The sequence below is a fragment of the Rhinolophus ferrumequinum genome, chromosome 3, assembly GCF_004115265.2.
Source record: "Rhinolophus ferrumequinum isolate MPI-CBG mRhiFer1 chromosome 3, mRhiFer1_v1.p, whole genome shotgun sequence".
Taxonomy (NCBI): Eukaryota; Metazoa; Chordata; class Mammalia; order Chiroptera; family Rhinolophidae; genus Rhinolophus; species Rhinolophus ferrumequinum.
The window spans coordinates 76,337,684-76,364,042 of NC_046286.1; the positions used below are offsets into that span (position 1 = coordinate 76,337,684).

Sequence of the window (26,359 nt, forward strand, 5' to 3'; positions counted from 1 at the left end):
TAGACTTAGGTTCTATTTATCTCTTAAAATATAACAATAAATATTGTTTTGGAGTCATAATATATAGATTTATCGTCAATTATCATTTAATAAGTATGTCTATGTACCTGATGTTATGTTAGCTATTATTTTTGTTCCCTCATTGCTCTCTCCTACAAACAAACTGTGACAGTCATTTCCATTTAAGGATGATAAAATCAGGATTCAGAAAGATTAGAAATTTGATACATCGTCTGTTAGCAGTACGATTAAAACTCAACGAGGTTTGATCACACAAAATCCAGCAGTATTTCTTCTAAATTGAACCAAAGCTTCTGTCTTTCATTTATTTCATGGGTCCAGTCCAACAAATTGATTATGTTTTTTTAAGACCTGATCGATTCATTTGACCAATGAGAAAATATAATCTAACATACTAAATACTGCTTTATTTACTCAGCTTCCAGTAATGTATTACAGATAAATATGACAATTGATGACATGTACATTTCAGAAGTCAAAAATAGTAACTTTTTCTTTTATTGTCCAAAATAATAGGTCTTTGCCTTACTACAAGCTATCATTTTAGTAGAGTAGTCCGAGCTATGAAGAAGGACATAAGAGGCAATGGTAAATGTCTCTTATGCAACAATGCCTGCATATAGTTTTCTGCCTTTATTTATTTATTATTCCGTTTCAGGCTCTTTATCGTGCTTTGAGATTTTTACATGATTTTTCCATTACCAATATTCCAAGCTCTGAGAAATGAATCACAAAATTATATGATCCAAGGATTATAACCTAGCATTTTGTTTTTGTCTTTCTCATCACGCTTCCACAGATTTTTGCTTTCTTATTTATTTTGTCTCCAGTATAGGTTGCTGAGACTTGTCACTTACCAAACAAGCTTGGTAAGTCTTCGGAATCCCCGAGTTATCACCCCTCTGTTAAACTAAGTAATTTTCAATATACAGAATGTATGCAGTGTTTATTTGACAAGTTCAATTCCTGGCATAAAGTAGTATAGTGGTAATATTGGTTAATCCCCGACATCTATAATAACAAGGTTATTAACCAAATACCTTGCTAATCAAAGTATGGTCTACAGACCAGTAGCATCAGGTTTACTTGTCAGATTATTACAAATGCAAAATCTTGAGATCAGTCTAGACTGACTAAATCAAAATCTTCATTTTAAGAAGATTCCTAGGTTACACATCAAGATATTACAGCTTGAAACACACTGATTGAAAACAATCACGGGGGTCCTATTCCAAGTAACAGTGATGGATCTAAAATGGGGTATACCCTGATTCTGGCCAAAGAGATATGATACAAATAGGCAAATAATTTCCAGAAAAGTTTTCTCACTTCTAGAGAAGACACAATGGGTACCCCCCTTTTGTTTCTCAATGTCATGTCTAAAATGCTGAGGATGGTACATCAAGGAGAAAAACGGAATCAGTTCTTGATTGAACATCTAAAATGATGTCAGCAATTCCTAGAGCCCCCTTCTTTCTGGACTTCCTGTTAAGTGATATAACACCTTTAGTTATCTATTACTTTCAGCTTGAAATCCTAAAAGTTAACATGGTACAGTTCAAATATGGTACAGTTTATTTCAGCTTTTCTTTTCAAAGCTTGAAGAAGAAAATTAATCCAATTTAATTTTAAATCAAGTAATGTAGCACTTAGAACACTTGCAGAAATTACTTCACTCTAGTGACTTGAAGAAAAAATTAAATTACACTTATTGTTTTATTTATTTTTTCACCACTTTTCCTGGGCACATAATGATATATAACTCCTCATTCTCTTAGAGTTGGAGAGACTATTTTCCTGTTCTTGGTACTTAGGTTCCTATTTAATAGCATTAAGAGGACAGCATATGATTTGTCAGTACTTGCCCTTTTTTCCAAAACTAATCCCAAAGTAAATCTGCACACTAAATTAACTGAGGTTGAAGTGAATCATACAGTACAAATTAATTCCAAACATGAGAGTTCCTTACCAAGCCTTATCTTCCATACCAATTTTTTTTTTTTCTTTCTCATAGGGATGACACAGCAATCATCATCATCATTACAGAAAATTTAAATTGAAGCAGTTTAGAAATGTGAAAATGTATCATGGAAATCTTAAATGTTTAGAAATCCAGAAATTTCTAAAATTAAAATCATTTTTATTTTGAGAAAAGCTTTCATTTATATATGTACTAGAAATTATACTTATTTCAACAGCTTAAGCGTTTAATAAGAAAATAGTGTTCTAGGAAACATTGCACTAAACTGATAACACTAAGTTTACCAAGTATATACTATTGATACTTGGCAATGAAAGGACGAAACAAGGTGAATAATAACTGATACAGAAAAAGAGACAGGTAGCAAATAATATAACTGTAACCTGAAACAAGATAAAAATGTGCAGGGATAGCAAATTACTAGAATTGGGATCATAAGTGTAACAAACAGTAAAGTCAGTTATTAAATAAGAAAAGGAGTTTTAACTTAAGAAGCACAGGTATCTTTGCTGTATTGAGAAAAGGTGACTGTTAGGAGGAGCCGCAGCAGAGAGCATGATCAGGTAGACTGAACCATGCCTGGGGGGAATGATACCTAGGATCCAGTCCTGACTTGATATTTATTACATTCACAATTTCTCATTACGGTAGTCCCCCCTTATCAGTGCTAAATATGTTGCAAGACCACTGATGGAAGCCTGAAAACCCAGATAGTACCAAACCCAAAAATACTATGTTCTTTCTTATACATACATACATACCTATGATAATGTTTAATTTATAAATTAGGTATAATAAGAGATTAACAACAAGAACTAATACTAACACAGAACAATTATAACAATATTCTGTAATAAAAATTATGTGAATGTGAACTCTTTCTCTCACTCCAGTAATTTTTATATTTTTTTCAGTCCAATCCTATTCTTGAATCTGTGTAACCATCCCTTACTTGAAGTAAAAGGCCTGGTGTCACTCATTTCAGGGGATCCTTTGCTGAAATCTTCGTGTAGGATCAATGCTTTCTGGCACAATGTGTTGCCATCAGGAACATATTTTCTGCTCATGTCTTTCACCCACAAATTTAATGCCTTTCCATCTTAACTAAGCACTTATCACGCACCGTGTCCATAACTTTTGCAGTTTGAGGTGAGACAGCAAAACTAGCACAAATTTCTTTTTCCTTCACAATTTCACGGATAGAAGGTTCATTCTTGGCATACCTCATAGCAATCTCAGCGTACAATTATTTTTCTTTCCTTCTCAAGTCCAAAACTTTCACCTTTACACTTGGAAGAACTTTAAGTTTTCTCTTTAACATACCCGAATTGCCAGCATCACTACTGTTGTACTTTAGGCCATGACTAAAATAAGGGTGACTTGAACACAAGTACTGTGGTACCATGACAGTCAATCTGATCATCCAGAAGGCTACTAAGTGACTGATGGGTGTGTAGCATATACAGTGTGGCTACACTAGACAAAGGGATGATGCACGTCCTGGGCAGGATGGAGCAGTCTGGCACAAGATTTCATTCCTCTACTCAGAATGGCATGCAATTTAAAACTTATGAATTGTTTATTTCTAGAATTCTCCATTTAATATCTTTGAACCTCAGGTGATTGCAGGTAACTAAAACCACAGAAATCAAAACTCTAGATAAGGGAGGACTACTGTACTTCTCAATTCTTTACCTTTTCATCTAAGAGTGGGGATATCAGTGTGTACCTGCTTGCTCAAGAGAGATGTTGACAGTATTAGGTGAGGTATTTGTACAGAAATTCTAACTGCAAATCCTGATAATAGCAGTAGAATAAAGATAATAATCAAAACAATATTTAAGCAAATAATACATATGATAATTGTGATTGTCTTATAATGTGTGAACTTGGTTAGGCAACAGTTCCATTATTCAAACACTAACCTAAATGTCCCTGTGAAGGTATTTTGTAGATGGCATTCATGTCCATAACCAATTGACATTAAGTAAAGGAGATTATTCTTAAAGGGAATTAGATAATCTGGGTGGACTTGATTCTATCAGTTGAAATGGATCAAGAGCAGAGCTGAGACTTCCCTGTAGTAGAGGAAATTTAACTTGTGAATATCAACTTTACTTTGTGCAACTCTAGCTTTCCTTTCGCATAGCTTCCTTGCCCTACAGACTCAGACTTGCCTACCCAGCTCCAAAATCACATAAACCAATCCCTTACAAAATTTCTCTTGGAAATATGTACACTGGTTCTGCTTTTCATGATTGACAGAGATAATTTTGTTATCAGAAATGGTTCTGGAGGAACAGATTTTTAAGGAAGAGTTTTGTGATTTGGTCTGGCACTCAGTTTTCTGGAAGTGGTTCTCTAACCTAATTAGATTTAAAGGAACTATTAACTCTTTGCCAGTGGTAAAGAAGACACATAGAATGACATAGTAATAGAGATATGCAAACTAACACTAATAGAAATTCCTAATCAAATATCTATAGAATGTAAAGCTCTAGATGGCAATATATTTGCTACCTTAGAACATTTTAGACAAACTAAGAAATATAACGGAATTGGCTTGTTGCTTCAAACTGTATTGGAGAAAGTGGCGAACGAAAACCATGTTAAGTACAACAATAAAACTATACAATACATAGTAAGAGAGAAGTTGAGTAGATCAAGGAAACCAGTGCAATTAAACCACTACATCTGGGGGATTTACTTTTTTTCAATTAAAAATAAAGAGAATGAAAAGTTTGAGAGAAAATGACTAAGAACAATGATATACCAAGAAAAAAAGAAAATAGAGATAACAGAAGTCCATACAGAAGGAAGAGAACAGAAAATACTAACATTTTAATTAAAAAGAATTCTGAAAAAAAAAAAAAAAAAAAGTTTTGAAAATACATAATGGAAGAACACAGCACACGCCTGAGAATACTAACCCAGAATGACCAATGACCAGCGTTACATGTTCTCATAAAATTAGAATCTTGAAATAAATAAATTAAAACAAAAAAAAACTTAGAATACCTGAAAAAGGCAGGTAGATAACTTAAAAGGAAAAGAAAGTTTATTACAAGACTTTGACAGCAAGGCTTTAAACCAGAAGAAAATGAAGTAATGTATTCAAGTTACTCAAAGAAAGAAAACATGAATGAAGGATTTTATATCCTACAAAATTGACCGAGATCAAGGGCACATATAAACTATTTTCAACATCCAAGACTCAGGGAATATTATTCCCATTAGCTACTCCTGGGAAATCCACTAGAAAATTAGTTTCAAACAACCAAAATTATTACGAAGACATGACATATGAATTCATGATGAACATTAACATAGTTATACATAGAACAAACACTAAATGCGGGACAAGTGGGAGAGTATAGTAGCGTTGGCTACATGCTAACAATGAATATGGTACAAGTATTCCAACTAACATGAGATTAAAATATGAGTAATTATGGGATATTCTAATTTTTTCTTCCCTTGGATCATGAGAATCAAGAATATTACTGTGGAAAAAAGAAGATACAACTGACAAATTGTAATAGAGAAAACATTAAGTGAAAATCTTTAGGCTTGAATTTGAAATATCAATATGAACTCATAGGCATTTTATCCTTAAACATATACATATATATTAAATTTATATATTTATATAAATTTATATAAATCTATTTGTGTATATATATGAGTGAATATAGATATGTGTACACACACACACACACACACACAAAAAATTTTCCCCCTTAGTATCATGGTCCTGAAATCCAATTTCTCACTAAAACAAACCAGGACATGAAGTGTGGAGGAGATAATGTACAATATGACACTGAAACATCACATAATATCAGATAGGAAGGAAGCTATCAAAGACTACTGAAGTTCTATCAAAAGGACTCAACTTGAAGAGGCTCCCCTGGCCAAAGATTGGACACATTGAGTTTTAATAATAGTAATAACTGCAATGAAGTGAAGTCCATTAAATATGTTTAAGTCTATGAACATGATATTAAATGAAAAGAAGAATCAGTCACCTCTGGCGGATGATAAGAAACCAACCCATTATATCGAAAACTAATAACTAACTAAGGCAAAGATCTGAACATGTATCCTCCCTTCCTTAATGAACTATATCACTTGGTAGCCAAATAATAGATGAGAAGTATCTCCTCATTAACTAACAAATACAAAAGAAACAATAAAATTAGAGTACACAATTTACAACCTCTAGGAATAAATATAGGCAGTAAGCATCAACAGCTACCAAGATCACAAAAAGAAAGACAAGACATTTTGTGCCTGCTTCAATCACAGCAACTGCCACCACTAGTACTGCTCAAGGATCACACTGGACTCTGAATTTTGCTGTCAATTTGCATGAAATTCAGAAGAACATGATGAACTGAAGAGGACACTTATATGCAAGCAATAAAATGCAGACTCTGAAAAACTACACCTCTAGTGGCCTAGGCTCCTCAACAGATAAAATGAGGGAAAGGAAGGGATAGAGGACAAACCCACAGATAAAAGAAACTTTAAAAGACATATTTTTATAAGCAGACAAGATTAATTACAGTGTCTGTGGACATATATGTAAGTGGGGGGGGAAACCGAAAAGCACAAGGGCTAAAAGTCATGATAATGTTACTGCAGGGTAGGAAGATGGCTCAGGGGTGACTGGGACACAGCATTTAGAAGGCGCTTCTCGGGTGGCTGGCAAAGTCTCTGTCGCTATCTCTGAGGTTGTGTGTATCTTACAAAAATACATTGAGTCAGTTTTTATTTTTGTGTGGTTTTCCATATCTAGGTTTTATTTTATAATAAAATAATTTTGCATGTTTTACATTATTTATATTAGACTCCTTTTCAAAAATAAAGAAACTCAGCCTGCTGCCAGAGCACCCATGTTGTAATACTCATCACAGGAACTCAGTGGCAAGTTGTAAAGTGATTGCCGTGACATACCTTGAAGACACAGTAAAAGGGCAGCTCTAGGCACAGCAGGAGGGTGCATTATCCTTGCACAGAAAAATCGGTAAATTGTTATTTATAGATATCAATAAGAAGAAATCCTTGAGCTCCTAGTACTGCCAGGCTTTTGCAGTATGCTCCAGGGGTAGATAAGAAAGACAAAAAATATTCCACACATTATTCATTTATAATCAATTATGTAATCTGTAGACAACAAATTCAAGAGTTAATAAATTATTGAACAGGAAAAAAATGCAGTGTCTTTAAGGCATTAAACTCTTTATGGTAGCAAGCCTCATAACGCCAACCAACGTGACCTCAGGAACATTTAACGGTCCTAAAAAGGGAATGTATCAGCTTTCCGATGCCCGTCGTTACATACAGACATACCAAAAAGGCAGAAGGTAAAAAAATAAAAACATATAATAGATCAGACTTGGTCAGTGACTTTCAAGACCAACAACATAGTTCTTTTTATGAAGCCATGAAGGGAGAATATAATTCTATGAACTCAAATAAACCAATGTCCTGAGGAAAAGTAGGACTGACAAGAGTGATAGCAATTAGCTACCAAATAGAACATGGTCTCAAGTGGAGCCGAATTAATTGTAAATCAGCATATACACAGAAAAAACATCATTACTGCTTAAATGAAGGATAAACAGAGAACATTAGAATTAAATAGCCAGCTAGTGTACATCTATCAGTTTCAGTCAAGAGCAGTTTACAAGTCAGGAAAGCACAGCAGACATGGTTAACACTCCTCTCTGAAGTTATTCCTGTTCCGTGAGCCACCAGGTACAGAGAAGCCCGGACTCAAGGCCTTCCCAAAGAGCCTTCCCATAGATGAATTCTCCTAAGGGATAACCGGAACACACCCAGAGGTTTAATTGAGCCACAAGCTTTAAAACTGTCTTGATAAACTTTTATTAAGGTTAAAAAGAACCAAAAGGAATGGGAACATCACCTCATCTTTCACTCCTAGTTAGGATAACTTACATGCAGTTATGAAGGTAGGAAGGAAAAAAGGAAACAAATGGGTCTAACAGAAAATGAGTGAGCCAGTGAACAAATGCATTCACTGGCTGTAAAAAATAAACTTTTGAGAAAATTTAGAAAGCTGTCTATTAATTCACTCTCACAACTTCCCAAATTTTGTCAGCTGGTGCCAACCAGATCCAAAACTCTATTGTCTTCCTTCAGTCATCCTTCTCCTTCTCTACTCACATGTTTTACGATTCCACCAGCACTGTCCAATCATAGGCCCTCACTCCTTGATGTCTGTACCTCTACTAGTCACGTCTTTTCTGCTTTTGTCTCCATGTCGTGCTTGTCCCCAATGCTGTCATAAACAATATTTACCTCTACTTCCCATTGGGAAACTTCCACTTCAATAAGATAATTCCTCCTGATGTTCCAATTCCACCCACACACACAGAACACTAACCTGCAGTGATAACTATGCCCTTGAATATCTTTGCTTATTCAAGTCCTGTATGTCCTTCAAAGCCTCAATCAAATCTTCCTTCAGAATTTCACCAAAAGTTCCAGTCTTTGGTACTCTCTGTCAACTCTGAAATCATATAATGCTTAGATTCCACGTGGTCTTTTTTTCCTCAGTTATAGAAGCATCTCTCAGGGCTAAAAGGACCCTAAAAAGTATCCGGCCCAATGCAATTGTCTTTAACAAGTGCTTATCCAGACTGTGCTTGAATATTTCCACTAATTGTAATTTTACTACCTCCTGGAATAACTCTTTCTAGCTTTTAACAGCCCTACAAGTACAAAGTTCCTCCTTATAATCAGCTTATATATACCTCACCATATAGCTTCAAAACATTAGTTATTACTGTACTTTAGTCTCTATAGGGAACAAATTAAATACCTCTTGCATATTTCCAATATTCTAAGATTTTGAGAAATGTATCCAGTCTCTCACAATCTCAAGATATATTCATAACATGTCCCTCTAGCCATTCTGACGTCATTTCTTCAACTCTACTAACTGTCATAGTAATTACATACTGCCTTTGGTTATTCTAATATTTCAGACATGTGTCAATCACTCTTACTGACAATGACCTGAAAAAATGGCACAATTCTACCAAGCCCAGACAGTAGAACAATTTTTATTATATCTTCTTCCTTTCTTTTTGTTTTATGGTACCCAATGAGCTAATCACATACTACATGTTCAATCAATTTGGCTTTGAAATATTTCTCTTAAAATGTTTTCTATGAATTGCCAACCATCAACCATCAACTGTACATGTTTCTAGGGCTGGATTAATTTCTTGCAAGAATTTTCCTTCATTATAGTAAAATGCAAAATTACCAGATTTGTTCTCAAAAGGAAATAGTATTAGAGATAGTAAAATCTCTTGTGGAAATCAAATATGCTGCAGACATCCTGGCACTTCATATGACAGTATAAGCAGGCATAGGAAGATACTGTCGCAGGGGAGCATCAGAAAGAGCTTTGTGAGCAATGACTAGATAGAATTTGAAATACTATAGTGATATATTTCAGCAGTTAAAATTTTCATATTTTCAAATTAACTTTTTTATTTTTAAATCACGCCTCTAATTTTCACTGTTACATGACAATGTTCACATGTAGTATAGGAACAAGGCTATGACATTTGCCTGAATAAATAAAACACTGTGTGGCCAGAAGTTTCAGACCAACCATTTTCACTGACCGTACGGTAACAACAGTTGCTACTGCAAGAGGTCAGCCTTTCTCTGGTTGTTTTATAGAGCCATTTGTATTTCATTTCACTAATTCTACTCTCCAACTATTACTCTCAATCCATTGCTTAAATTATCCATTGCTTTATAAGGAATGACATATCCTTTGGCTGAGAAACTAGCCGTAACGCAGTACATTAGTGGTGACAAACCTCACAAAGGGCAAAGCGATGGCTGACTTTCCCGTACTGGCAGGCCCTCTGAGGTGGCACAGGGCCAGCTCCTGCAGCAATTATAGCCAGATTGGTCCAATTGCCACAGTTCTGATGGCAGTCTGTATAGAATTACCAGTCACATATTCAACAGCCTCATTTCAATTCACCAAAACAAATGGTCCCACCAAATCTACCCAAACAATTCCCTACTTTCAGTAACTCCACAGTTGTCTGTCACTGTCCGATCCAATGATACATGCCCAAGAAGCTCTGTAATGATGGATGGAGTCATTAGCACTTTAGTTTCTACACTGGACCTGAAGCCAAAGCATATGGTCTGACAGATGTTCCAGCAATAGGCTCTATTTGATTTGCCATGTAGGTGTCCACTTATACTGGACCTTCGGGAAAGAATACTAATTTATAAGTTAAAGTCCAACCCCTGTTTTAACTCTTCCACATCACAAAAAGTTATAACATGTTCTAATAACAGAACATTCAGAAGATGCTTTATTTTATATTTCAGCTTAGACTGAAACTAAAAAGTTACCTTTGAACTTGATCAAATCAGAAAAGAGGGACAGAAGTGCAGGAAATGTTTGTAGGCTAATGCCACCTATGGCTTGATTATTACTGGCAGAAATTTGGATATTTGATAAAATGTTTCATAATGCTCACTTTTTTCCTCATTCATGGTTTATCGAGGAAAACTGTATATACAGTGAATTGGACAGATCTAAACATCTGCACATATGCATGTGTATATATATATGTGTGTGTGTATATATGTGTATATATATATATATATATATAAAACCATAGACCCATAGGTCCCCCAATAAAGATGTAAGACATTTATATTATCCCAAAAAGTTTCCCCCTGCCTACTTCTAATCGAGCCCCATCCCTAGAGGCAAATACTGTTCAGATTTCTATCACCGTAGATTACTTGTATCTCTTCTAGAACTTCCTAGAGAAATGGAATCATACAGTGTATACTCTTTTATCTGCCCTCCTTCTGAAAACACAATGTTGCTGATATTTATCCATACATGTATGTATTAGTAATTCATTGCATGTATGAGTAATTCATTCTTTGTTATTCCTGAGTAGCATTCCATCGCTTGAATGAACCACAAATTGTTTCTCCATTCTCCTATTAACGGACATGTGGGATCTTTACAAGTTTTGCTTATTATGAATAAAACTGTTATAAACATTCTTGCTCAAGTCTTTTTGTGAGTACAGTATATGCCTTTACTTCTCTCATATATATACATATATATATACATATGTACATATGTTCCATATATGTACATATGTATATATATATGTATATATATGGAACTGCGATGTCATATGTAATCTGTTGGCTTATATATTCACTTTTTTTCCTGCTTTCACTTAACCTACTGTTCATATTAATAAGAACTGGAATAAAAAGGACATGATTAAAATTTTTACACTACAAAAATGTATAAATTATTATTTTTTCCTGTGAGAAAATGATCTGACAATTCTCAGGAATATAACATGATGTTTTTATTATTTTACTCAGGAATACAATCCATATAAATTATACATTACAATTTAATTGCACATCTTATTTCCTATAACCTGTGTATTATCCTAAGCCTTAATTTATGATTCACAAATTCTCTACCACTGGGGGTTCCCTCAGAACACAAAATGGTTTAGTTCTAAAATTTGAAAAACATCTGTTTGCATATGAAAAAAATTGCAAATAGTAAGTTGAGAAAAAAATGTTGTGTTTATATCTAGATATATGCTACTTCATTGAGCTTTATGATAGAAAAGGGGTTTGGAAATTCTCTAAGAGCTGCTAAAGACTTATTCTAAGTCCCTGTCTCACATAAATGAACTGCGTAACACACTTTTTAAAACTATGTTCCAGAAAGCCTCATAATTTCACCATATTTCTAGCTTGTTGACTCTCAACAGACATCTAAAAACATTCATTCATGTTTCTTTATGCATCTGTAGTTCACTCAGCATATTCAAGGAGATTAATTTGGACTATATTTTTTGTCATTGTTTTCTAAATGTATAGAAGGAATGACCTACTTCTAAAACTCTATAATTACACAATCTGAGATCTTACAGGAAAGAACACTCCCTGAAGATACATCCAGAACCACTACGATACACTTTATGAATTATCCTACAGTAGCTCAGACAACTCATTCTTTGTTTTATGATTTTTTGTTGTTTTTTGTTTTTTTTTCACTCTGCTTTTTAATTTACCTATTGAAGCACAATATCATATAATGTAAGTGATTTGCACACATAAAAAGTTCATCATCATTTTTCATTCCACCTGACCATGGCAGGTATAACGGTTCCTCCATTATTTTCTTACTTCTTTGATAGGATGCAGTGACCTTTCATTGAGTTGCTTCGAGAACATTCATTCTCACTACTATCAGCAGATATTTTAAGTAATTGTTCTCACAGTGATACTTAATTTAATGGACAATTTTTTTCCCATATAAAACTAATAACATAAAAATTCTATGTTATTGTACCAAACAAAAAAGGTAATCAAGTCAATGTTTCAGGTCATCAAAAATACTATAAAGACGTAGGTTAGCATCCTTAGCTGGAAGGGATTTTAGTCTCTATCCAACATCGCCTTTTATAGATAAGGAAATTGAGGCTCAGAACAGTTCAATGAATATTCTAAGCCCACAGAATTATCTGGGTTATCCGAGTTAAAGGTTAGAATTAAAGTTCGAATTAAGAACTAGACCTCTTGATTTATAGGAAGTTGTTTTATACCCAGAAAAATGACTTGACATCTATTTGTATGGGATGGCTTATCAATTCATCATGGAACCAAGATTCTTCCTATATGATTATGTTTCCACTACTTTTAGCAAAGGATGGATAGTTTTTTAAGTCACTGGCCACTTTCTGATTCACTCATTTTATACATGTATAATAACTAGTCTTACTCATTTGAAAACATCCCTAAACTAAGTAATTGATTTTTTTTCAATATTTGCAAAACATGGAGAAGAATACTTAAGAGAATAAGTCAAGGTAACTAGTATTGTTGAAAAATGTAGAAAAGCTTTTTCATCAATAAGGTGAATATGCAAACTGCTGAGGACTTCAGCGACCTCAATGTCAAAATGAAGAGAAATATGCAAATATACCTTGACAAATGTAAATATAAGGAAGAGAAAAAATAAAGAAATCAGAAGAGAAGTATCACAGAATATTTTTCTCTCATCTTTGTTTCAAAATGGCAGAAGGAAATTTTTAAGAAACTATAATGAAATGAGTCAATCTACAAAGTAGGAAACAGAAATGAACAGTATTTTGACTGCAACCCACTCAGACCAGCAGGCCCAGAAAGCCTTTGTTGCCAGAGGGCAGCTGGTGTCTGAGTGTACAAAACCCTTTTTATTTCAAGTCACATTAAATCCTGGGGCATAAAACCAGGGGCAGACTGTAGAGCTTCTAGTTCCACAAGGCAAGACTATCTGGATCACAACTAAATGCAAATGCCAACTGATCTTCCTACCTAAATGAAAAATAATTAGAAAATACATCTGAAAGTATTTTTAAAACTATTATTTAGTCTGAGAGAGAGAAGTACGAGAGATTCTGACTTGATATGTAGCTGATAAAAGAAGGTACAAATCATACAACTTGCTCTCCAGGAAGAATTCTCTTATATTTTAATATCTGTAGGGGAAATTAGCATAATCAGAAAAAAATAAAGGGGCTTCATTTCCTTTTCACATATTCAGTATAGTATCGTAATAGCTGCAAATCAAATACATTATAAAAGTACTAGTAATTAGATTTATATGAAGTACATCTGTTATCCAATTGTATCATGAGAATTGGATGATATGACACATTTAAAACATCTAATACAATATCAGACATTATACTAGGTATGATTTTAATAATCATTTATTATAACCATGACCCAAACCACCTGCAAACTAATGATTATCCTAAACACTAATTTCACCTCTCTAAAGATACAGTAAAATAAATGTTGATATCTATGTTCAAGAAACTAACATAATCTAACAATCATTTTTCTTTTTGGTCTCTATTGACATTCACAGGAATTTAAAATTCTAATTAAATACCTTTCCTCATTCTGATGTAAATGGAACCAAAATAATAAAAATAGCAAATGTGCTCAGAAAATATTATTACTTACATTTTAGCTTCAAATATTTTGCTCAACAGCCTCATGGCTTTGCTCTTAGCTCCTTCCCATTCCCACCCCCACAACCCTTTCAGCCCCCACGGCCCCGGGATTGATAATCTCTGAAAACATAGCACATTTCTGAGTCTATTGTTTTCTTGATGATTCTTTTATGGATCTTTATATACACTACTTATCCCCAACATATATGTTAAATGGCAATTTATTAAATACATATTTATTGAGGAAATAATATATATATACAAGGCACATATCTTGACCTCAGATGTGTGATTAACCCTTATACACAAAAATTCTGAAAAAAATTTTAATTGGTTCTCTTTCAACTCATAGTTCTAGAAATAGTCACAAAAGTTTCTTAAAATGCTTTTAAAAAATTTATCAGAGCATGACAATTCCTACTTGAGTACTATGCTCTTGTAAGGTGAGTTTTCAAAATATTAAATGAGGTCATTTTCGTTTGATTCCTACATTGAATGGATCTAGAAAAATTGTGTTTCACGGTTTGTACATGAGAGAAAAAATAGGTTTCATTAGCAATTAGTATAAATACTTATTAACTATATATTTATTCATATTTCAAAAATAGAAATATCTGAATTGAATCTGCAGCCAATTCAGCCAATTCAATCATATCTACACATACTCCCTACCCCTTTCTCCCTCCCCAGTCACCCCCCCCGAGACGCACACACAGAAAGAGAGAGAGAAGAATGAGATGTAGAAACAGTACATTTGTAATTTTTTTAGAATCAATTGCGACCTTTAGCTCAGCTGCCAACTTGTGCTCACCTGCAGCCACAACTTGCTATGCACAGCATCCCTCCCTGTAGCGATACACTGAAACGTCGCATTCTGGCCTGCATTGACCTCCACGTCCCCCAGACGCAGGAAATGAGGAGATTTATCTGTGAAGGCAAGAGAAAAATCATTGTTTTCACACGAAGAAAACATGCCATGCTACTTTTTCCCAACAGAATAAGGTTGTTAATACCTTTTTACCGTTGGCCAAGACTACTATCCTATGGAAGAAAATGGAGTTTTCTTTGCACGGAAAGGCACCATTTCCTTTCTCACTCTCACAGGTCTTTTTCTCAGTAGCTCTATTACTTATTGCTCCGTAATTGCTGGAGCACTGTTCTATACAGAGTGAGCACTCAGCAATTATGCTGAAGAACTGCCATAGCAAGGTGCACATGAGTAATAATAAAACAGTTACAAGTCAAAGCAAGCCAAAGAGATCAAATAGGCACAAAGCATAATGGAAAAATATAATGAAAACACATAATGACATCTAAAATACTGACACGTACACGGCTGTGAAACTAGGAAGCTACACTTTAAGCAGTTAAATCTTTTTTTTTTATTTCAATAGCTATAATCCTCTAGTACTTCAAAGAACAAGAGGATACGTGTGTTTCTCTCAAGTAGAGTATCAGCTTAACTACTGTTAAATCCACGTCACATTCCTTTATAGTAAATTCTAAGAAAGTTACCCAAAAGAGATATTAGACCCACAAAAAGTGATTACTGCAGTCAACATGTCCTATACCTGAGTTATGTGACTGTCAAACAAGTGTTCTCTATAATCACATTTTAAAACTGAAACTTATTCACGTTTCCAAGTGAAAGGAAATATACACAAGAAAAGCTAAGCCTCAGTGGGTCAAAGAAAGCGTGTGGAGGACCACGTCACAATGAAACTGCTGTTGTGCTCAATTTATATTTTGTAATTTGTTTTTTACTCATGAAAGCTTTTTTTTAACATCTCTCTTTCAAGCAATGTAAACGGAGAGTAGATGGAAACATCATTCTCATATACTAAGAGACTGAAAGAATTTAGTAAGCCAACTTGATCTTCAAGTAAGATAATATTGTTCTTTTCCTTAGACTATGCCACATAGAATAAGTAATTTGACCCTTGTCGGTTACATCTTTCTCCAGTGCCTCATCTCAGTAAGCACATGGGGAAAAGGATGCTTCAAGCAGAACATAGGCTAGAACAGTGGTTCTCAAATTGTGAACTCCAGGCCAGCAGCATCAGCATCACTTGGGAACTTATTAGGAATGTGCATTTTCAGGCCCCACCCAGACCTACTATTAGGTCAGAACAGGAGGGGGTCCAAGCATTCTGAGATTTCCCATACTCCACAGTGCACTCTGATGCAAACTAGGGTTTTACTACCATCCACCATGAGCACAAGCCTTGTCTCCTGGGTGGTGCCCCCCTGGGCATGCTGCTTATGATGTGTTAGAAAATTTCTACCAGGAGTACTGAACAGATCGTCTAGAAATCATGGGTTTTATAAAATGCTGCTCTTGGGAAATACTGGTAAAGTTTGTATGTATGCCAGCTGCTTTATGTCTAGCTCTACTGAATGCATGCAATAATTGTCTTTCAGGAAATGTGGTATAAACACAAATTTAGTTACACCATCTGAGGACCAACCAATGTGCATCTAACATAACAAAACTATGTGTTAATATGTGAGTTTCTTGTTATGTTTGCTTCACATTGCTTTGCTGTTTAATATGGATTAACCAGATATTTATTATGACACAAAAATATTAGTTCTAAATTTGGAATAAGGTGAACTAATTCATTCTCTTCATTCCCGCTTTTAATTAGTGAGGCTTTTTATTTTCCTTTCAGCTGAACTCTGATTTGTTATTCTTCTTTGCTTCCTAAGAAAATTTAGTAATACCAAAAGATAGAACAAGTCCTACCTACATTTTAATTTATATATGTATTGTGTTCTCACTAGTTAAATAATGAAAATAATCATTTAATATGTGTACAATTACAAGCCTAAAAACTATTTGAGTCAAAAACTCTAGAAATACTTCAGTGTTCTTCTAAAACTAAACAGAAGGCTAGGAGTAACGACAACAAAAGAGACAGCCCTGACCAAGTGATAAACATTCAACAGTCACTGCCAATGTAAGACAAGTTTGAAAGGACAAAGTAAAATCAAATTCTTAATCACAACCTACCACAAGGATAACTCAATACTTGGATGTCATCAATGGCAATATAACCACTTCTCCCTCCTGAGACCTCGGCTTCAAATATTACCTGTCAGGAAGAAATAGAAAACATTTACAGCAATCATTTATAAGGAGTTTTCAAAGCAGAAAAAGAATAGTGATAAAATGCTTAAAATTTTTTCATTTGATTTTTGTCCTAGAAGAATTAAAAATTTATCTTATAATGTATAGTAATTTCCTAAATCTTGTACAGGTAAACAAAATAATGTTTTTTGAAGAACAATTAAATCACTGAGATCAAGCAGCTCTCACTACATTTTTTAAGTAACTACTATTAAGTGTTGCTAGATTTCCTGAATGGGCCACCTATAGGCAGAATGAATAGGCAGATACAGCAAATCTCATATCCCTAAAATTTTTTATTGATTTTCTCTATTGTTACTATTTTTTTTCACATACATTGAGCACCTACAATATACCAAGCAGTAAGCTAACCAGTGAAGATATCAAATGATCAAAGCTTTCAAAATAGCGGAGTTTTTCAAAACAGAGGTCATCAGATAGATGAGTGGTATTACAGGCAAAAGGAATAATACACAATAGGATAGAATAAAGTGGTGTATTTGGGGAACTAAATGAATGTAATTTGTATGGTAACAGAGACTCATAAAGGAAGAGATGGCATTAGAGAGGTAGGGATGGAAGGAAGAACTTGAATATCATGGAAGTGATGTCAGGAGTAAATCCTGTAATAGTTCCACATTAATACGTATGTATTAAACAAATAGAAAAAGTTCTGATGTTTAAAATAAGCTCATGTTGTAGAGTTTTGCTGTTAAAGTCAATAGCAGGACTTCATACAGCCTTTCTTTTAACAACGTGTGCTATGACTTTTCAAGAGAAAACAGATTTAGCATGCCACATTTCAACATTTTAATTGACTATGGTCTCCTTTATTTGTGGAGATACATAAATTATTTGTTGGAGTATTTTGTGAAATATTTTAAGAAATGCAATGGAAATTTATGTTTATAGTGAGAAATATAATCAAGTTGGTCTATTAGAATGGTATGTCGCTATAAGATGAGGGATGGCCTAAAAGAAGACTGGAAACACGCAGCTAGGTAATATGCTAGTAGCAGTGGAAACAGAAAAATGAAAAACAAAAAAAAAAGACAGAAAGAAAGAGGTAAAAAATAATACTAAGGAAATAAAATAGAACTTACTGACTCATTAATTTGAGTGAAATATAGGACAATTCTGATTCCTGGCTTGGCCACTAGATGGATGATGCTATCAGCATCCCTAACCAGGATTAGTGATAAAGAAAAAGGTACAAACTGGAGGGAGAAGATAACTAAGTACATTTCAGACACTGAAAGTTTGATTTGCCCAGGGTACCTATAGAGTTAATGCTTAAGAGATAGACAGATATATCACGAAGAGAGATGAGATAACCACTGAAATGGAAGGCAAGAAGACAGCGTGCAGAAGTAAAGCCAACAAAGTGTGATTCACACACAATGGTCAAGGATGGAAAAGAAGTTATCAGGAGGTTTCAGGCAAGTCAACACTCCCACCAAAAGCATTAGCAAAGGCCAGATCCATTACAATAATCATAATTTTAAAAGATCAGATATTTGTATAAACAACGGCATCTCTATGAACACATATTGTAGGAGGAAAGTCTCTCCAGTGATCCTATGATCTCCAGCCATGTCTCCTTTCCCATGAGAATATTTGTCAATTCTGGGATTAGGCTGTGGATCTAGCTCAGCTCAGACATAGGGCCTCCGATGGGAAAATGAAGACAGTGAAGCTTGCGGCAGTTGTGCAAAAACAGAACAAACTGGAAATTTGGGAGTTTGGTTTAAAAAAAAAAAAGAATGTACACTGTGGTTTAAAAAAAAAAAAGAAATATAGGAAAGAGATCAAGAAAAAAACTAGAACTAAAAAGTGTCAAATGGCATTAACCATTAGGAGTCGTCTGGTAACTTTCTGACAACTTTACTATAGTAGAGAGGCAGAAGGTTTACTGACGGATGATAATAATTAACATTTATGGAGCACTTACTATATACATGAGACTCGTAAACCAGCATGCGCGTTCACGTAAGTGTCTGTTGCGTCTCTTTCTCTTTCTCTCTCTCTTTCCTTCCATGCCTCCCTCCCACCCTCCACTAACTGCCCTCAACACACAGGCTCATTTAATCGTCACTACCATCATATGTGATAGGTATGATTTTTATCCACAATTTAAAAGAAACTTAAGTAACTGGATCAAAGTCTAACAGCTAACAAGTGGTGGAGCCAGGAAGGGGCCGGAGACGACCTGCCTCTTTTTTCTTTTCTTCCATGAACTTCAATACACTGCCTCTCAAGATAAAGAAGAAAACACAGGTAAACAGGGTCAAATATATGGTGATGGAAGGAGAACTGACTCTGGGTGGAGAACACACAATGGGATTTATAGATGATGTATTACAGAACTGTACACCTGAAACCTATGTAACTCTACTAACAATTGTCACCCCAATAAACTTTAATTTAAAAAAGAAAAAAAAAAGCAGCAGCAAACACAGTGAAATCATTTCCTTTAAATGGGTTTCAAATTTCCTTTAAAAGTCTAAAATGTTAAATACCAAAAAAAAATTAATGTCATTTTCAAACACACAAATTATATACGATAGTAACTAAACAGCAGTATCATAAGCATCCCCCTTCTCATCCTCATAAGATGCTTCTACAACCCCACCCCACGCCACCCCGCCACGAACATCAATGATGCTAGGACACAGTTGGCTGGGAAGATGGTCCATCTCCCATCCATCCACTCCCATCATAAACTTTCTCCCGTGTTCCTTTTTTCTACTTCAAAGTTGTCCCTTTACGACCACTGATTTCAATGGGACAAGTTGAAGCTGAGAAGCAATAGAGCGAGGTCTTTGTGGGAAGATAAATGCTTCACAATGAAAGGATAACTAACCTATGAACACAGAAATATATGTGTATGTGTGTGCATATACATATGATTTAATTTAATATAAATGTAAATGATATGAAAACAATTGTCATATCACTTTCTAAATATTGGAACAAAGGCTTAGCAAGACACAGGGCAGAATCAGACTTTAAACGATGTGTAACTTGAAACAGCTGTGGTAGAGGCCACTTTCTTGGGGGTAAGGAAAACTTGTATTTGACTCCCAACTCTCCTGTTTACAAATTCTTGAATAAATCAAATAACCTTTTAGAGCCAAATTCCAACTCCATAATAAAGATATAATGCAACATTTGTTCTAATATTTTATGAGGATTAAATAGTACCATATATAAAAGTGCTATATAAACCAAAAGGTAAGATTACAAACATTGTTGATATGTGAGATTTGTGTAGGTGTATCCCAGGAAAATACGTTTTATTTGCTTGAATGTAGTTCAAGGAAGGGGAAGGAACAGAAAGAATAAGTGAGAAACCTGGTATTGGGGGGATGGTATTTTTATGAATAGACCACACATCTGTATAATTAATCATTGTTAGTTATTTCAGTTGTGTTGTAGTCAGCATTTAAGTTATTTTCATTTCTAGGCTTATCTTAGTTTTACCTTCTTGGAATTGTTTAACTTCCTTTGCTCGGCATAGGTGATGAGTTTAAACATGATTACTACACCTGTGAGAAAAAGTTTATTTGTTCATTTAAATTGAGCTTTATTCTGGACAATATATTTTGGCCTTGATTTAAAAGAATCGTTCTTTATTAAAAGAAAAAAAAATGTTTCTCTTTTTTAGTGACCTCATTTTCCCTGCTAAGTATTGTCTTTGGCTCATTAACGAGAGCTAAAGGAAATTTCTAAGATCAGATTCCTTTACTGCTAAGGATCTAATCAGTTTTATCACTTCAGCAGAGCCCTCACCTTGTAAGGCTCTTCTGTCCACTCAGGGGAAACAAATCTCAATAGCTTAATTACACAAAGCTTGCTTGGACTAATGCTCAGGTCAGATCTAATGCTTGGTGTCAAGTAGTCAACCAGGGCTTCCCAGAAGAAGAGTGAGATGGAAGCCATACCAGATGCCAACTTTAACCCATCCAGGAGGCCAGCCTGGGAACAGAATAAATGGACTCTGCTTTTCATGCTGTTTTCACTCCACTTCATTACCTGAAATACTGAAGGTAATGATTCTAATCAAATTTTTGCTACTCTGCAACATTCTTGGATTATTAACTAAATAAGTGAAATAAAGTTAAATTAAATTGGATGGGGGAGGCAAACCCTAAAGAACAAATACAATGTTATCCTTTGGTAAACTGAATTAATGCAGAGGAAGTACGTCATATAATGGAAAGTGAACCCAAAGTCAAGAATCCTAGGATCTAGCTGTTGGTCCGTTATCACAGGTAACCCAAGGAATGTACTTAGTTGTGTCTTTGTAGCCTCATCTGGGGAACATTGGCTTTGCCTGCACCACAAGTTTTTGTGAAATTTGAATGTTACATGTAAAATGATTAAATTATATATGAAACACCACGTAGTCCAAGACATTATGGATATGAGAAAAATCTGGAAAAACTTTGCAATCCTTTTGGTTTTTTTAATATATCATAATGTCAAAACTAGTGTTGGCTCCAAAGTATAGGCTCCAAAGTCAGATATACACTTAGTTAACATTCTTTAAGTGTATCTTTAACTTATAGAAAAACATGTGTAAAGTTACATATGTCACTTTAATTTATGTAAAATCAAAACCTCAGTTTCTTTTTCTATAAAAAGAAACTTTTAGTATCTACCTCGGGGCTTAAGAGAGGATTAAATGGGTTAATGCACATGAACCAGTTAGCACAGCTCCTGGCACACAGTAAGTGCTCTGTGTTAAAAGGAACCACTGCCATCCTAGGAAGAAAACATTCACAAAGGACAATATAGTAAAATAAAATTTCTTCCCATTCTCTCTCTCTCATCAAAAACGTCACCTCCATTTCCAATTTGGAAAGATAATAATAATAATAATAAACTGATATTTTATTCTCATAAACCTCCTTAAATTTGTGTTTTTGTGATTTGAATTTTTAAACATTGAGCACTGCTAATATCAAGTTCTAAATGAATTACACGTTTGCCTTCAAAGAATAAATGTACAAAAGTCAAAACCTATTTCTAAATATCCAGGTCCAAATTCTGATAATGAATAAAACAGTCATCTGTAACACAAACAAAGATGCCTAAGGGTGCAGGTCCATCCATAGCAATTGCTGCTACACCACATGCATCTCCGCCTCTCGTTACAATGAGGCCTCAAAGTCAGGGGCTATGGTTGACTCAACTTTGTGTCCTTGAAAGCTTAATCATAGTACCTGGCACATAGGAGACATTCAACAGATGGTAGCTGAACAAAAACAAATTATACACACACACACACACACACACACACACACAGCATAATACATATGAACAAAAGTATGTCAACATCATTAAATATAATTGATTTCTGTCTCTCTCATGTAAACTTTAAGCATTGAATTCTCAAGGATCCATCGTAGGTCACCTTCTCTCTGTTTGCCATACGTTCTTCCCGGATATGATAAAGGAAGGTGAACCAGCAAAAGGACAGAGGGGGTTCGGGGGGAGAGGGGGAAAGTATGTAGAGATATAAAAGGGAAAAATGTGTGTGTCACAAAAGCCAATAAAGTGGAAAAGAGGTCAGGACCAAATGCTGATCAAACACCGAGCTAGAAAAAAAGAGATTAAAAATACCCCCTTATACATCTTATAACTCTAAGTTTGTATTCTTTGACTAACATCTCCCCCATTTTCCACAAACTCCAGACCCTGGTAATGCCAACCACCACTCTAGTCTGTTTTCTTTGTGTTCAGCTTTTTGAGATTCCGCATATTAGTGATGTCATACCAAAGAATACAAATTTCCAGTTATAAGATAAGTTCTGGGGATCTAATGGGCAGCATGTGATTATATTTAACAACACTGTATTACATACTTGAAAATTACTAAGAGAGTATATTTTAAATGTTCTCACCACAGAAAAAGAAATGGTAATTAAATGATTATGGTGGTAACCATTCTGCAATACATACTCGTAGGTGTATGTATCAAATCAACATATTATACACCGTAAAATTACACCACATTATATGCTAATTATATCTCAATAAGCTAGGGGGAAAAATACTCCTAATGTGCTACTGTGATTAAGAGTAAGCAAAGGAAGAGCCATCTGTATGAAGTAACAGACGTGGAAACCATATTGGACAATGATGATAAAGAGAACAGAGTGTAAAACAAGTGCAAAAAGTACAGGAAGTTTGCCTGAATTGGTGGAGACATTTAACCAAGGACGGAAGATACACAATCAAGGGAAGTGGTCCAATTTTTGTTGCTACTATTGTTAAAATGGGAAAGGCTTAGATGTTTAGAGGTTGAAGATGATCCAATTTGATAGGGGATCTTTGAGTATAATGAGAGAGAACTGATAACTGTCAGTGTGGCACAGGATACCACAGGATCCAAATCATAGCTCACAGGAGGGGTTCTACACTTACTATAACACGAGGAAAGAAGGAGAGGATGAATGAAGATATGAATCAATTTGTAGAATTGGTAGATAATGGAGTGTCTGCTATAGGGCCTCAATTTTCTCAGCTATAAGGGAGCCTAGTGAAAAGGAGTAGTTGGAGTTTGGGAAGAGTCAAATATAGTGGAATAAAGAGAATGAGAATGGAAATGGAACAGAAAAATGTGATAGGATATCCAGGAGTATTGTGACATCATCTGAAGTTGGAGACCGTGAATTTCTAGTGATCCCAATCTATCACGAGGCATGATTTTTTTTTTTTACATACTGTAATTTGCTTGGTTTTATGCTCATTAAAAGTAGACAGAAAAAAATGCAAGCAAGGATTTTATAGAAAGAGCAAATGTAACAAAAAAGATTGTGATGCAACCAAATTTTAATATGATAAGCAAGTTGATGAATTGGCGAAAGATTAATGGTTTGATGAACTGGTGCTGCCCCCCACCCCGCCCCAGCCCCCCATGATGTTGATGGATGATCTCAGTTAAATGAATAAAATAGAAGAAGATGAATTTATGTTAAGGTCAAATAGTGAGATGCTTACATATAGTTACAACACTCCTGAGATAGTATAAGATCTGCTTAATCAGCAACAGGTTAAAATAAGGTGGGTGATTTGGGGAGATGAGGTAAAATAAGGAAGGTGATTTCTGGAAATGAGGCAAAATAAGGAAATTTGTTTGGGGGGATAAGGACGTGAAAGATCTAACAAGGGACTTTCCACAAATATACTGACGTCATCAGGATGGTGGTAGGCCATAGGAATGGAGGGAGCAATTCTGACACCATTACTAACATTTATGATGAATGGAAGAAAATGCCGTGGGCTCCAGCAGAAGGCAATAGTAGGGATGGTGGCATGTTGAAAGGAAATAAACCTGAGGAGTGGAGGTACTTGCTATCCACTGACCTGATCCTAAGTCACGTGGGAATTCGTATCTTCTCTTTTAAAGACTGGTAAGAAATAGCCTCAGATGTGAGTTATAAACAGAGCGTGATTATAATTAGAGTTAATTGTATAAATACATTTTCAAAGTTTATCCCCCTCTACAAACATATAAGCTCTTTGAGGGCAGTGACTGGTTTTACTCCACATAGGCTCAAAGACCCACAAGAATCCTGTTTAAAGATGGGGCTGGAAAGAGTTCCAATGTGCTACAGAAAACAACTATGGAATATCAGTAGATTCTAGTTAATAGTTTTGCCTTAAGGGAAAAAGTGTTTAGTTAATTTTTACCTAACTTATAAAATGCTGTTGATATAATAAAATAACTATTCCTTGAGAAAGTTCCAGATAATTTTCCCAAGCTAATTTAGAAATCATGAAAACATAATGAGTTCCCTTGAACAGTTAATGCTGTAAGGGATAAACTTCTCCTTAGAGCCCCCAGAAGATCTTGTACTGAGGAAGTCAAATATCTACATGGAAACTTCAACATCTAGAATCTAGTTTCTTTTCAAATGTAAAAGTATTCTATTTCTGTTTATACTTAAAATTAATATACACATAATGACAGATGTTACGAAAGTCCAGTGCACAACTGTCAGCCACGGTCACCCACTGTAGCTTCTCTAACAGGCACTGTCAATCTGGAATTCTGCTTTCTCAATAAGGATTCCCTGAGATGGTTAAAGAAAAGGAGCTTCTCGCTGTCAGACTTCTGCAAGGCAGGGTGGCTTGCCTACTGACTCATGTAATAGTTGATTTCTAAGAGTCTAACATGTGAAAATGCCTTTAGTAAAGGCTGGATCGGTGGGGGGGTGGGGCGTGGTCTTGGAAATGAATGTATTCTTTGCAGTCCTTGCCTACCGGCTGCTTACTTATTTATTTAGTCCCTGAAGGAGGTAAATACCTGCAACTGCAAAGGGAACACAGGTAAATATATATAAGCAAGGGAAATACTGGTTCATTCTTTGGCTTTAAAAAGCTGCTTGCAAGAGTAATTAGGGGATTCTAATTATATGCCAACTAAATATGGAAGGCAGTTAAGACATGTAACAAAGCCTAAATTGATTCTTCATCTAAAACCCTTTCGTAATTCAGATTTTAGCTCTCCTTAACACTTCCCATACTTACAGGTACATAAGAATTCAAAATCAGTTATTTTCCTTACGATGTCTTAACATGAAATACAGTCAGTTTCTTAGAACTAGTGCTGTGAAGACTTACCCTTATGAGTTTGCAGTCTGCTGAGAATAATTGGGGTTCTAAAATCCCACCCTGCTACCTGACTATATCCAGGCTTTCTACAGAGAGAAAAGGTCTGCCACTCAACAGACGCTGCTATTGAGCAGATTTCTTTCCCACACACACACAGTGCCATCTATCTATCCACACACAATTATAATAACACAGCAGTGACTTCAGTTGATTTGGGAATGCAAATTCTATGTAGAGTGTAGCCACGTATTCCTGAATGAAATGTCAATGTCACAAAAATATCCTGAGGTTTAGCATTGCCGATTGCCTCAGTGATGAGAGGAACTGCCACGTTATCTAACACAGACGACAATATTAGGTATAACAAGACTGCACTTGCATGAAAAACAACTACAACATCCATCTAACTCGAAGCTTTTACAGGGTGATACTGTGTTCGCCTGCTAAACGACAGAACATCAGTCAAAGCACAGGGCAGTGTCCAGGAAAACAGCAGAGATGCAGGGCCATACATCAAACGGAGAAAATAAAACC

The 26,359-nt window shown here is 35.1% G+C and overlaps 1 protein-coding gene across 5 annotated transcripts in view; it reads right to left on the reverse strand.

Annotated features, from left to right (window-relative positions):
• Positions 1-26,359, reverse strand: part of PTPRK (protein tyrosine phosphatase receptor type K) — a 505,641-nt gene that overhangs the window by 230,464 nt on the left and 248,818 nt on the right. For all 5 annotated transcript variants that reach the window (XM_033098859.1, XM_033098824.1, XM_033098848.1 and 2 more), the window contains exons 4-5: positions 17,084-17,165; positions 14,882-14,997 (exon numbers count right to left, since the gene is read on the reverse strand). In XM_033098859.1, coding sequence (XP_032954750.1) covers positions 14,882-14,997; positions 17,084-17,165 — 198 coding nt within the window. The remainder of the gene's footprint in view (positions 1-14,881; positions 14,998-17,083; positions 17,166-26,359) is intronic.